The 15,172-nt window shown below is 40.1% G+C and overlaps 1 protein-coding gene across 2 annotated transcripts; it reads right to left on the bottom strand.

Moving 5' to 3' along the window:
• Positions 1-2,916: 2,916 nt before the first annotated feature.
• Positions 2,917-9,601, bottom strand: LOC131252665 (O-fucosyltransferase 19-like). 2 transcript variants are annotated; one of them, XM_058253327.1, is made up of 8 exons: positions 9,086-9,601; positions 6,780-6,852; positions 6,590-6,657; positions 6,028-6,116; positions 5,795-5,927; positions 5,008-5,240; positions 4,074-4,550; positions 2,917-3,651 (listed from the first exon to the last, which is right to left on the bottom strand). In XM_058253327.1, exons 1-8 carry the CDS (start codon positions 9,521-9,523, stop codon positions 3,408-3,410), a joined length of 1,755 nt encoding a protein of 584 aa, XP_058109310.1. In that variant the 5' UTR covers positions 9,524-9,601; the 3' UTR covers positions 2,917-3,407. The 2 variants fall into 2 exon arrangements, with proteins under 2 accessions (XP_058109310.1, XP_058109311.1); XM_058253328.1 differs by lacking the exons at positions 6,590-6,657; positions 6,780-6,852.
• Between the last annotated feature and the right edge of the window lie 5,571 nt (positions 9,602-15,172).

The raw sequence follows: 15,172 nt of genomic DNA, 5'->3' as shown, positions 1-15,172 counted from the left end.
GTTTTAATGGTGTGGCCCAACCACTGTTCCATTTTCTTGATTTTAATTTCAGGTGAGATTATTGATTGAGGCCAACCTTTTGCGCGGATCGGATGCACTGAACATGAAACACAGGTTCTACTGCACGAGTTAGTAGTGGAAATAAGCCAGACTCGGTGAGTCAAACGCTGAGTAGAGTGAGTTCTGACTCGACTCGTGTCCTTTCCAAACCAGAGCCTTGGGGAGGCTAGATATTCGAGTGTAACCATCTGAGCTTTTTTTCCAGCTTCTCTCCCATACATTCTGGAGTTGGGACTTTTAGCCTTTGAACTGGCTCACATCACAAGTCTCACTTTGTATTGTATGGTGAAAAGGTAATGAAGAAAATGCTTTCAACCCTTTGGTAATTTGGCTCTTTTGATTTGAACACGTGCAATCAGCATATTCTTTGAATGGTAAGTGGGCAGATATGTTTTTTATTTAGGGGGGCAAAGAGAATCATATCAAGTTAATTGTTTATCATTATCATCATTATTATTGAAAAAGGTCCATATCTAACCATTGGCCTGCTAACTTAATGTGGGGGTCGTTTGGATGCCGGTAAATGATTTTAGTTGCATTTACAACTTGTCCTAATTGATTTTAAACCGTAAATGATTATTTGTGTATAAATAACTTATAAATTATTTATATTTTGTAATTGGGCCTTTTCACCTGACATAGCTTAGATAAGTAATCCTTGAAAATTATTTAAATGACTTATGAGAGTAGATTTTAAGATGGATCATTAGGTTGATCAATCTCAATATAGTGTAGGGCTGATCCTCTCATTAAACCAAACATTAGGTTAGCCATATAAGTGGTCCCATCAATTCATGCCCTTTTATGATGACAAACAATGGAATATAAATGGGTAGCCATAAACACCTTAAGAAAATACAATTAATAATGTTTTCGTTAGTCCAAACACAAAACAACCCTAGACAATCACGTTTACAATAAATTCATCATTGAAAAGGTCAACGCCAATAAAAAGCTAGGCTAAATCTGGTTGCTTATAAGATGGTTGGGCAACTATTCAAACCATATCATTATCGATGGCTGTGAGATTTTTCAACTCCTCCCACAACTTTACCAGCAGATCCATCTCTCTCTGGTTATATTCATTTATTGTGCTGCAAAAGCAGTCCAATCTTTACATCACACCCCCAGGGAAGTCGGCTTCTTTTTTCTTCAAGCTGACGTTCCCACATATGGATGAGCACTTCCCCTGACTTGCTCAACCTGCGATGTCTCATTCAAGGAGTAGTTATCTCCCGGTGGTGTATTTGATCCCATTCCTCCAAAGGGCGACAAAGATATTAGAATATCATCCTTGGGTGATGTGGTGGAATATTTAATGCAAGTTTGAAAAGCTTTTAGGTTAGGTTTTTCCTAAAGTTTGGGTTTGAAACCAGGTTTAGGGTTTTGTCGCATTATTGTGACTGGGTTAACTAAGTTTTAGGGTTGGTTCCTGGGGTTTTAGGATTTATAGGATTTGGATTTACAGTTTAGGTTTGGATTTGGGTTAAGGGCATGAATCATGATTTTTGTTCAATCTTCATTAAGCTGATCGATCATAGGTGGGGTGTCTACACACTTGTTCACTACTGAAACCAAGTCAACTCACCCGAGTCGGTTGAACCATCAAACCATGTGTCCAAGTCGACTTGGACTCGACATAGTCCGATCTAGTTTAGTATCATGAGTTTGTTAACTTGAGCGGGTCACAGCCTGACTAAGGACTAAGCAGAGTCCTGACTCCAAAGACCATGTGCATACATGATGCACCTGAACAGAGGTATCAGTTCCATCTATTCTTCATTCAGATCCAGCGTGAATGCTGCATCTTGAAATAAAATTCAAGACATTTAACTTGTAAGGGTGTTATTGTAAACCATCTGCAATTGGTAGACTGGCCCACTTAAGTAACACTCGTCCAGTGATTGTAACCATCCGATTAGCAGATTTCTTTCTTTACTTTTCTTTGAAGACCCATCACATTTTTTTAATGGTCCAAAATTAGGACATTAATAACATGAGAAATGGTGGGACACACAGTGGAAGTAGGATAACCTGAAGATCACTTCTATTAGATGATGTTAACTGTCCATCCACATGGGTATGGTGGAATCCATTTGATGAGAGGCCTGGATCTCAACTATGAAACATTATAGTGTGAGGCTTTCTTTTCATCATCAGATGTTGGTGAGTCTCCACTATGCACCGTGCTCACCATCTAGACCATCCAATTACTGGGCCACATTGTGGATGAAAGGTAGAAAATCTACATCACCAAACAATCTCAACCATCCAGAGAAGATATTTGTATTTTAAACCTGTAAGTTGGTCCCGTCGGATGATCGTAACCGTCCGACTGGGCCCTTACATGCAGACCATTGGTCCTAATTATCTGTTTCACAGGAAGGCCTGGCTCAGCTAATAAGGCAGATCTATGCCATGATGGGCTTACCAGACTGACAACCTAAGCTATCAAAAGTGGGCCCGACCTATCAACAACCTATCAAAAGGTGGGCCTCACCCATACCATTGCTGAATCAAAACAGAGATCATATAGTAAGACCCTGTAGACATGAGATTCCAGCATTCAAAAACTACCTTATTACATGCTACTTTGGAAACTGATGTGGGACACAACTGAGAAATAGCATTGGATGGGAGGAATCCACACCATAGATTGGACATGATGCAAAAATAACCATGATTGCATAATTACAACCATTAAATTGAAGGGATGCAAAGGAGTGAAGATTGTTTTATTAATCCAATCCAATCAAGATGATATTGGGGGGCCACATGCCCACTTGGGCCCCACATAAAAAGCACTTGGATCATGATCATATTAGATAAGACATTGCACAAATTCCAGTTGCATCATTAAAAAGAATTAAAGAAATGGCTGTGATCTTATCAGATGTTACACTGTTCAAGTCCATCAAAAGCCTAATCAGGCAATTGTTTCTGACCATCCAATCAAAATGAAAATAAAATAAAAAAAATGAAAAAATGATAATCACAGTAAAGAAATTAAAAGGAAAAGAAAAGAAAATGGAGGATGTATCTTCTGTAATCTTCCACTTGGGTATGGGATATCTCCTCTAACTATGGGATATCTCCTCTGACTCTGGGATATCTATCTTCTGAGAAAACTAAACGAGTCTTCATTCTCTGCTCCTCAAACAATGATTGCCTTTGACATGGTATGTTATACAGAAAACAGTATTTTTTAAGCTCTTCCAACCGAAGAGTGTTGAAATTCCCGCACCTTGTGGAAAAGAATTCTTTAGATGATCCACGTCAATCTCCGATGTAACGGGTCTCATTCGTTTGTGAAAATCCAACAAAATCACATAAGTTCCAATATCTAATCATCGCATGACTACTCCTCGGTTCTGTCTTAGAACTGGGATTGAGTTGTCTTTCGATTTTTCGCATATGCAACCAGGCAATGGGTTGGCATAGAAGTTCTCCTCCAATCTTGGAGACTCTCCAACTTCTCTCGGGTATGGAGCTCCGAGCCTGTTAGCATGTACCTTCTTCACCTCTGAAGAGAATTCCTCCCACGACAATGCACCCTCATCCATACTGTCTATCAGTTGCACAAAAAGTTGTCTGGAAACAAACCGTTGCAGGTCAGTTTTTAAATGGTTACGGATACAAATGACCCTGAAGAGAAATGAAAGAAACAATATTTTGCTCTACCCAGCTATGGTAAATGTGGGGCCCTCTTTTGGTAATCCAAAGTGTTTGTATGGTGGGTCCCATCATTGGGATGCCGCATAATCTCCCCTATCAAATTATCCTAGCCATCCGATCAAAATGGATAACTATAATCAATGGCATGCATTTCGTGAGGGCCTAGTTGAAAGGATATAGGATCAACCAACACAAATCAGAACTTTGGGATGGCCCCATAGTGAATCAGATGGATTAGCCAATTGAGGTGAACTTTACTGTATAAATGAATTGGATCACAAAAAGATAGGCCCCACATGAGCATTTTTTTAATATAATCAAAGAGGATTTGATAATACCTGTCAGGGTTGAGAGTTTTGCGAAATCCTTCGAACCTTCTATGTCCTTGCACTGCTTTAGCCATGTTACCGTCATATGTATAAACGAAAACATCACTCTCAAGTGCCACAATGTAGTCCAATGCAGCTAGTTGGTTCTGATACATATTGAAAGGCTCCAACTCCTCTTCAGTTGCAAGCGTGGAGTGTGAATAGACATTCGGGTATTCAGCTTGAAGAACAGTCATGCTGTCGCTCCCGTAAATCTCCCCCGCGACAATGTAGATGTTCGTTGTGGAAGGGTAGCCCATGGCTTTCAAGAAAAGGGCCGCTTCTCGGGGAGCCATTGGACAACCCCCTTGGAGTCTCCTCTCCTTGCTATCAATCTCTTTCTCCTTCCAGTGCTTGACCCTGTACCTCATTTTTTGGAGCTCCTCCGCCTCCTTTGCGGTGAGGTTGTGGCTGCAGCCGGTAAATGCAAGCATGTCTTTCTCATATCTGCAACACAATGTTGTTTTCTTTCATTGATCAGATCAAAACGCTCATGGATTGAGGTTGCGTTTGGATACTTAATAGAGTTCTACTCTAAATTTAATAGTTTTAACGACCAAACTGGAGCCAAAGGGACTAGCCCCCAAAACAGTCATTTTGGGAGAAACCTGAAACACATGGAATTGTGATTTTAGAGGTTTCGTTGTCATGTGACGCTCCAATCTGGCAATTTTCTATATATCGGATTGAGTAATTGAACTTTAAAGTTTATCCAAGTGCCCAAACACACACCTAAATGACAGCATAAGGACCACTCTCTTGCTATGGTTAGTTCTTGCATATCAATTGAATTATTGCAATTAAGTTCATTTGAGCATCCAAACACATCCTAAATGCCATAAGGATACTATCTTGCTAGTAAGTACCTTAAATGGAGAGCAATATAAGGGTTGCTAGTAAGTACCTCAAATGGAGAGCGATAAATGGGTTGCCATTGTTTCTCAATCTATCAACAAGTATCTTCCCCAACTCCTCAATTTTATATGAATATCGTAGTGCCTCGTAATTTGCACGGCACCTAAGCCTTTGAATTGAAGAGGCGAGTCCATTATTTGCTAGCCGAGAATCAGTATGTGTGAACTGCAACACCTTGTGCCGCTTCAATAAGGCACGTATCTCCCCTCTATAGTAACTAGCCTGTCAATGGCTTATGCATTTTAGAATCTTCCCATTGAAATTTTATGCAAGGGTCTATTCAGATGAGAATTGAATTGGATTGCAATTCATTAGAGAGGAAATGACCGAAATGGGGTTTTGGAATCCCCCAATGCAATTATGCATGTTTTAAGCAAGGTATTCTTTAATGGTAAGGGTGGTTGTAACGGCCACCACCATTAACTTTAAGACATGGACTGTAACAGCCATTACAGTCTCTTTTTTATTATTGAATAAAAAACTCAAAAAACATGTATCTGTCCCATGATAGTTGGGGGGCGTACAGGGCTGTTACGGGGGCTATAACGGTCATTACAAGTAATTTTTTTTCCTGTAATGGCGGTTACAATTCCGTAACAAGTAACGGTTGCCACCATTATCTTTACGTAACGGCCTTTACGGCCCCATAATGACCGTTTCAGCACACCATGGTTTCAAGTTGAACTTGAATGGACTAGCACCCCCACTTTGGTCATTTGCTCTTTATCAAATTCACATAATCACAAATGCATCCTGAAAGATTTTCATACTCAGACCTTTGACCATGAAATGGGTGCCTTTGCAAATGGCTTAAGCGATGCGTATCGACGTGGCAACGACTCGACTATCTCTATGTCATCTTTTAAAACATTGATGAAGTGCCTCCAGTCAAAAATGTCTTTAAAACCACTGCAAGATCAGTTGAAACTAAATCAGGTAAAATTTTAAATGTTTTCTAATCTGTTGGAACAAATAGAAAGACACCATAGCTGTGGATAAGATTCCATACCTAGGATCTGTCCAAAAGGAATTATGATCTAGAGAAGGGAGAACTAAAGTGGCATTTATGACCTTTGCTATTGCAACCATATCGCATATCTGCAATCCAATTAGCACAAAGGATAAGTTAACAAAATAACATTGTTGAAGTAATATTTAAAACTAATCCTGGATGGATCCTCAATTTGTACAAGTGGGAAACATGGTCCTATGATCCAGGCTGTTGACCAGACGGTGTTCCTATGTGGATGTGTGGTGCCCAGAAAACCTCCTTCATGGGTGGCTTCCAAATGCACAGTTAATGAAAATGCAGCGATGACTGACATTCAACAGGAACAAAGCCAGACATCGAGTGGATACGATCTTCTAGCCCAGGAGATTTTTAACATGGTCCATTATCTATGATGGGACTGATTAGATCAACAACGTGGATCATCAAACCATGTTCTTGTTTGTACAAAATCAAGGACCCAATGACATTATATATATATATATATATATATATGAAATTCCTCTAAAACTAGAACCTTTCTAGCCAGGTATATAAGAACTAATGAAAAGTCGATACATACTCCTGTTCTCATCTGATTCAATCCGCCATTGGCATGGACAAGCATATAACCATTTGTAGCACTTGTCTCTGAGAAAAGAAATTACAAAACAATAAGAAAAGGCTCAATCAACACTCATGTGGTGTGAAAATCATGGTAGATCAAATATATATATATATATATATATATATATAAAACTTGCTCAACCTACTTATATCATTCCTCGATCGAGCAATACATTTATGGTAATTATCGCTATTTGGTTTCTTCCATATTTCGGGAATCTGTGTAGACAGTAAAATAGACAAGAGTTAGCACATTCTCTATATTATAATCCAAGAAAATATAAGAAATTAAATCTGGAGGTATTTGGATCATATCAAATATATTAACATAACAATATCATGATAATGCACTTGCTTCTAAGAGTACGCGTTCATTCTGAAACCCAGTTGAACCTTTTGCTTTTTGATAAGTAAATAGGCTCAAACCTGAGACCTCAATGTGGAAATGCACCATGTCTATGATGGGCTAAGGGATTGGATCCCTCGGTTCAACTACAATGACATTCAAACCTATCTAAATTTCAAAATATCAGAGTCAACCGGATGCCTACTGAATGTTTTAGGGTGCGTTTGGATGCATTATTGAATTGAATTGCAATTATGATTCTAAAATATTGGAAATAAATAAATTGTAATTTCCATGATCAATTCTTGTAATGAGGATCATGGGCTCCAAACAAATTGCAATTACATTATACTTTGAAGTTTGAAAGAAAATGTAACTGCAATTTGAAGGGCACTTCCTCATTAGGACTACTATGAAACATCATTAATTTTTGTCATTTCCATCTGCTAAAACTCATTTTTCAGAATTCAATTCACTCGTGAATTCAAATTCACAAGTTGGTGTAAAAGATTTCCACAACCTTGAAGTAAAGTGGGGAGAGTTAATTCAGAATCAAAACTGAAAATAAATGCAGTCTTGTTTGTTTTGGAAATCACCCCAAAACAGAAATAGACCTTAGCATTTCAACGGTTTTAATTGAATAAAGAGAAGTACAAAAAAAAAAAAAAAAAACTACTCAAGATTTCTGCTAATCACTGATTAAGCAGCCTAAATCGAAGTTGGAACCAATCTTATTTTCTAATCTGAGCATTTTATCAAGAGGGATTATAACACGTGCGACCTCTATCTTTGTGCAGTATGCATATGTTTTCAATGTCCGGCAAGTGGAGCTCATGCTTCGGTAATTCAAATCATTGGCCTGATGTCTCCGTACGTTTATGGGCTCTGCTCCAATAGGACAATCTTAAACTTCTGATTGTTGGCCTTATATATAGACGGTTAAGTTAAGAAGCGATATACAACAATGGTCCACATTAAAATGTTGCAAACTGGGTGATTTTGGGTCATGATCAATCCCCAGTGGACAGAACAAACCAATGGTCAATATCACTCAATGATGAGCCCCACTTGCCAGAATTGAAAACCCACATGTTATGTGGGGATGGGTGTTGAGTTCGAATAATCCTCAGCAAAGCTTAGATTTTAAAAATTCAATATATAATAATAATTATTAAAAAAAAAAAAAAAACAGAAGTTTAAATTAACCATCATCAAGATAATAACCAAATACAGATTCAGATGATAGAATTCAATCTTTGGGTTTATTCATAAAGACCCACAATCCGAAAAGCAAAAATAAAAATAAAAATAAAATCCAATTTTTTTTGGGCTACGCTGACCTGAACTGAAATAACTTTCCTTAAAATGCAACATGGTTCGAAAGTTACAGGGAAAAAAAAAATGATCTTTCAAAAACTGACCCGTAACAGAATACCAATATCACAAAGGAAACATTACAAGATATTCATCCGAACCAAATTTCCCAAAATCAACAAAACCCATCAAGAGAAAAAGAGATTGATTCAAATAAGCCAGAGAGAGAGAGAGAGAGAGAGAGAGACGTCAATTCCAGAAAAGAAAAACCCACCTTCCTGATTTCAGGGAAGAACCGGAAACAAAATATAGAAAAACAAAATTCAAAACAAGACAGGAAAAACATTTCTGCCCTGCCGGAAACTTCAATTCACCTTGACATTCATTAAAAAAACGGAAAAAAACCAACTTCCTATTAAAAGGGAAAAAAAACATAGATCAAAAACACCTTAAAAGGAAAAAATCAAACAAAAATATACAAAAATCAAAGAACCTTCCTATAAAAACAGAGATCCAAAAACACCCAAAAAGGATAAATCAAACCGAAAATAGAAAAAAACATGATTAAAAAATTAAATTTTTTTTTTTTTTAAAAAAACATTATCTTTCTGCAACAACAACATTCATAAAAAAACCAAAAGAAAAAACAAAAAAACAAAAAAAAAAAACAAACAAACAGCGAAAACACCAAAATCCCCACCACACAGCCTCCACCAACCATTCCAACGCCAACATCCATCCAAACACCGAAATTTCAAAAACCCAAATCACAAAACCACCAAAACTCCTTACCTTAACATCCATCACCGGTTTCACGACCTTCACCTCCGCCTCCCGCTCCTCCACCACCTTCTGCGCCATCGTCCCCTCCTCGAACATCTGACGCAATACTAAAACACCCTTCTCCTTCCCTTTCATATTCCTCTCAACATAATCCGAAACCAACACAACCTTCACACAAAAGAGCGAAAACACTATAACCAATACAAAAAACCCCAGAATCCTCTTCTCGACATTCCGCCCCAACCGCAGCAGCGACTGCAGCCTCGTAACAAAAACACCCATGGATTCAGGCAAGCAGAGAAGACGCCGGCGGATTGAGTGGTCGTCACGGTCTTCTTTGTTGCAAAAGTTCATCGTGTCGACATCGGCCATGTCGGAGACCCGCCGCCTAGCTATGTTGCCGGTGATCGTCGGGCTGCTGCCTGAATTCGTAGAGATCGTTGCCATTGGCGTTGGCTTGAGAAATTGGAAGTAAGAGAGAGAAAGAAGGAGGGAGAGAGAGAGAGAGAGAGAGAGAGAGAGCGAGAGGGAAGAAAGAAGAGAGCGCTAAGCGCGGGAGAGACAACCGTCGTTTGGGAGTTAGTTTTTTCAGTGGAAAATGGGAGAGTTTCTTAAATATAGAAATTCTGATTGTTTCGTATTTATGTATGTCTTCTGGGATTCTTGAAGCCTTACTTTTTATAAATCTATTGTAATTAAAACATTCTAAGATTTGAATGATACTCGGGCTACGTGTGATACTTGATACGCAGCCACTCATAAATTTTACAGTCAACTGTATCCAATTCACGATCCCAATATTCGATTGGTCGAACAATCCTAACCTCCAATTCGTGGATGCTTGTGGAAATAGAACCGTTGGGTGTTTTTTTATTTCTAGCCGTCCAATAAGTGCCCAATAATCAGAGGCTAGGATGATCGGATAAAGTTAATTTTTTGGTCCGTGATATAAATAGGATGGATATCATAATTTAGGCGGTTTTATTTTATTAGTTGTATGCCACGTGTGCAATTCTAAGTGCCTGTGTATCATCCATCATACTCTTACGGAGTATCCATTTTTTTGGTTAAAATTGGATACGAACCGGAGTGTGGGGCCCACCGTGATGCCTCAATAAGATATAATCCGTCCATCATGTAAGTCTTCAGTTTTTCTCTTTGGATCCCAAAGCTTAGGTTGATGAAAGACTCAGGTGGGCCACAACAAGTAAAATCATGCCTAGAACCACTAAAATCGAGATATGGGTCCCACCCGAGTTTTGGGATGGCCAGATTTTTTTTGGACGCGGATTAGATACTGACAGGTTGAGTAGCAGAATCGGCTCCTGAAGGGACGACGCCAAGTTCTGTGGTCCCACTATGATGTATGTGTTGAATCCACACCATTCATCATTTTGACATATCATTTTAGGAGATTAGCCCAAGAATGAGAAAGATAACATTCTGTAGTGGACCCGCCACAGAAAACAGCGGGGAGGGTGATTCGCACCGTTGAAACTATCCTATGGCTCAAATCTAAACCTGTTTAAAAGTTAAAAAAGATATGAAATAAGGGGAAAACTTTTGTACCCTTTAAAAGTTTTTAATGATGAGTGTCGCTGTCCCCGCTGTTTTCTATGTTAGGTCTCTAGAGCCTTAGATTTAACTCTTTCTTTGGCTATTGTCTTAAAATGATCTCTCCAAATGGGTGGAAGGTATGGATAAAAAAACACATTATGGTAGGACTCATAGGACTTGGTGACGTAACTTCGACAGCAACTCTCGCTGCTCAACCTGTGAGTAGCTAATCCGGATTGGATTTTTTGATCCGGTGGACCTAATGTAGAAGGCTTTCATGATCATATAGACGGTTGGATTATTGAAACATTAATTTAGATCCATCAGTTATAATTCAGGTCCATCAGTTACACTCCCCACGTCTCAGTAACAAAATTCGTGGGGACGTGACTAGTCCGAGCATGTGCAACAAAATAGGCTATGTGAGGCCCACCGTGATGTGTGCTAACATCTACTCCGTTCATCACCTGCGAAAGCTAATGTTATTAAGTGAGACAAAAAAGTAGTAATATCCTAAACTCATGTGGGCCACACCACAGAAACAGTGAATAGGAGGATCTAACCGTTAAAACCTTCTTGGGGCCAGAGAAGTGTTGAACCATGCTAATATTTGTCCTATCCCTTCATCCTGGTGGGACTTAACTTATGAACGGTTCGGATGGCGTATAAATTTCATAGGTAAGCCTAAAAAGGTTTCAATGGTAGGCATCCCATCCCACGGTTTCATGTGGTGTGGCCCACTTGAGTTTTCGATCCGCCTGGTTTTTGGGCTCACTACGTGGGTGTAATAACACATATCAAAGTGGGCCCCACAGCTTTAGCATCATATTCATGGTGCATTCTTAGCATCATTTGAATGGTTGTGATCTTCTGATCAAGACGATGCTGAGCCACGAGCAATCCAGACCGCCTATCCTGTCTAATGGCCAGCCACGATCAAGTTCCACACGCTTAGCACGTGTAAATTCATGATAAGGTGGGTCCAGGAATTCGGACGGCATCAGCTTAATGTATATCCCATCATTGCCAACGTGTCAAATCTAAGCAGCGTGTACAGTGGGCCCTACCAAGTGCCTTTCCAAATCAAAATCCACTCTGTCCCTACGCGTATACAAGAATCCACGGTTGAAAATACACAACCAGCCTCCATGTGTTTGGCCCCGTATACAGGCAAACCGTCCCATATGTTATCCTGCATATTTGGACACCCGACCCAGATGAGCGGCATGGATCCCTCGCATGTATGACACGTGGCCTTCGTAGGCACGAAATGGACACCCGACCCAGATGAGCGGCATGGATCTCTCCGACTATGACACGTGGCTTCTGTAGAGACGAAGTATCGGTGCCGGTGGAACCGCGGCACAGTTGTACGCGGGGAATCCAGAAAATGAAGCTTCCCCGTTAGATGCGTGTCGCTCTCTGCGGATTCGAAAGCCCACACACGTGTGGAATCCTGTCCACACAAATTCAATTCTAAATATTGATATCCGAGATTTTCATCATGTAGGCCACATTAAATGGATCTTGTGATATAAAACTGAGATCGTTTTATTTGACACAGCACAATAGAAACAGACGGCTAAAGTAATTTGATTATAACCGTACAATCATTTTGTATGATATTGTCTGCGTTATGAATGAAATTCCCTTATTTTTTAGGTTCGAAGATCTAATAATTTCGGTCCACCTGATGGAAAGCTCAGATATCTTACACGCTTCATTTAGATACAGGACTCCATGCGCGCATGGGCCTAGAGAATTTCTCTACTTTATAATGAATTTTCAAATATGAATGTTTTGGATACAGTCGGAGGTTTGCTATGCCCACACGCGTGTGCAGCTCAGATGATCTAAACGCCAACGCACGTGCCATTATGGCACGTGTACGAGATCCGATCTTTCCATAAGATAGTCCACTTACCTGAGATCTTCTTGTACTAAAATAATCGACTTTAACTACTCATGTTGTCCACAGCAGACAAACAACATGGAAGTTTTTTTTATAGCCGTTTATTTATTTTGTATCTCGGGGTCCATGGTTTGGATCAAACACCCTATTTTTTGGGTCAGATTATCTATATAGAGTGATCAATATCACTGAAGGCTTGGATCTGTGGCCACAGACCATTTTGGTGCGTTCGCTGGCGTGAAGATGAGCATTGATTTTCGAGCGTGTGAGCATTAGCAAACGTTAGATACGGTGATGGTTCACCACCACTTTTTAAGTCTGAAGTGACTTAACTTACGACGTGGCAAACACGTCCTGCAGTCCGATTCTAGTTCATCCGTCGTGGGCCCATTAAATGAGAATGGTAACCAAAAGATTCGCCAATTTTGATCTTAGCCATCTGATTTGTTGGGTGTTTTTTTATTTCTAGCCGTCCAATAAGTGCCCAATAATCAGATGCTAGGATGATCGGATAAAGTTAATTTTTTGGTCTGTGATATAAATAGGATGGATATCATAATTTAGGCGGTTTTATTTTATTAGTTGTATGCCACGTGTGCAATTCTAAGTGCCTGTGTATCATCCATCATACTCTTACGGAGTATCCATGTTTTTTGGTTAAAATTGGATACGAACCGGAGTGTGGGGCCCACCGTGATGCCTCAATAAGATATAATCCGTCCATCATGTAAGTCTTCAGTTTTTCTCTTTGGATCCCAAAGCTTAGGTTGATGAAAGACTCAGGTGGGCCACAACAAGTAAAATCATGCCTAGAACCACTAAAATCGAGATATGGGTCCCACCCGAGTTTAGGGATGGCCAGATTTATTTGGGACGCGGATACTGACAGGTTGAGTAGCAGACTCGGCTATTGAAGTGACGTCACCAAGTTCTGTAGGCCCCATATGATGTATGTGTTGTATCTACACCGCCCATCATTTTGAGATATCACCTTAGGAGATTAGCCAAAGAATGAGAAAAGATAAAAATCTGTAGTGGACCCGCTACAGAAAGCAGTGTGGAGAGTGATTCGCACGGTCGAGACAATCATTAGGCCCACGTAATGTTTATTTGAATTCTAATCTATTGAGAAGTTAAAAAAGATATGAAATAAGGGGAAAACTTTTGTACCCTTTAAAAGTTTTTAATGATGAGTGTCGCTGTCCCCGCTGTTTTCTATGTTAGGTCTCTAGAGCCTTAGATTTAACTCTTTCTTTGGCTATTGTCTTAAAATGATCTCTCCAAATGGGTGGAAGGTATGGATAAAAAAACACATTATGGTAGGACTCATAGGACTTGGTGACGTCACTTCAGTAGCTACTCTTGCTACTCAACCTGTGAGTAGCTAATCCGGATTGGATTTTTTGATGCGGTGGACCCAATGTGGAAGGCTTTTATGATCATATAGACGGTTGGATTATTGAAACATTAATTTAGATCCGTCAGTTATAATTCAGGTCCATCAGTTACACTCCCCACGTCCTTAGTAACAAAATTCGTGGGGACGTGACTAGTCCGAGCATGTGCAACAAAAAAAGCTATGTGGGGCCCACCGTGATGTGTGCTAACATCTACTCGGTTCATCACCTGCGAAAGCTAATGTTATTAAGTGAGACAAAAAAAATAGTAATATCCTAAACTCAAATGGGCCACACCACAGAAACAGTGGAATAGGAGGATCCAACCATTAAAACCTTCTTGGGGCCAGAGAAGTGTTGAATCATGCTAATATTTGTCCTATCCCTTCATCCTGGTGGGACTTAACTTATGAACGGTTCGGATGGCGTATAAATTTCATAGGTAAGCCTAAAAAGGTTTCAATGGTAGGCATCCCATCCCACGGTTTCATGTGGTGTGGCCCACTTGAGTTTTCGATCCGCCTGGTTTTTGGGCTCACTACGTGGGTGTAATAACACATATCAAAGTGGGCCCCACAGCTTTAGCATCATATTCATGGTGCATTCTTAGCATCATTTGAATGGTTGTGATCTTCTGATCAAGACGATGCTGAGCCACGAGCAATCCAGACCGCCTATCCTGTCTAATGGCCAGCCACGATCAAGTTCCACACGCTTAGCACGTGTAAATTCATGATAAGGTGGGTCCAGGAATTCGGACGGCATCAGCTTAATGTATATCCCATCATTGCCAACGTGTCAAATCTAAGCAGCGTGTACAGTGGGCCCTACCAAGTGCCTTTCCAAATCAAAATCCACTCTGTCCCTACGCGTATACAAGAATCCACGGTTGAAAATACACAACCAGCCTCCATGTGTTTGGCCCCGTATACAGGCAAACCGTCCCATATGTTATCCTGCATATTTGGACACCCGACCCAGATGAGCGGCATGGATCTCTCCGACTATGACACGTGGCTTCTGTAGAGACGAAGTATCGGTGCCGGTGGAACCGCGGCACAGTTGTACGCGGGGAATCCAGAAAATGAAGCTTCCCCGTTAGATGCGTGTCGCTCTCTGCGGATTCGAAAGCCCACACACGTGTGGAATCCTGTCCACACAAATTCAATTCTAAATATTGATATCCGAGATTTTCATCATGTAGGCCACATTAAATGGATCTTGTGATAT

The sequence above is a fragment of the Magnolia sinica genome, chromosome 8, assembly GCF_029962835.1.
Source record: "Magnolia sinica isolate HGM2019 chromosome 8, MsV1, whole genome shotgun sequence".
Lineage (NCBI taxonomy): Eukaryota > Viridiplantae > Streptophyta > Magnoliopsida > Magnoliales > Magnoliaceae > Magnolia > Magnolia sinica.
This window is presented reverse-complemented; position numbering and strand designations above follow the sequence as displayed.

Bases quoted from the DNA above. Each gene is read 5' to 3' on its own strand.
- LOC131252665 (XM_058253327.1), bottom strand. From the start codon at position 9,523: ATGGCAACGATCTCTACGAATTCAGGCAGCAGCCCGACGATCACCGGC. The intron at 4,551-5,007 runs GTACTTACTAGC...ATTGTGTTGCAG, and splicing joins TTTATCGCTCTCCATTTGAG to ATATGAGAAAGACATGCTTG. The intron at 3,652-4,073 runs GTATTATCAAAT...GTTTGTTTCCAG, and splicing joins AAAACTCTCAACCCTGACAG to ACAACTTTTTGTGCAACTGA.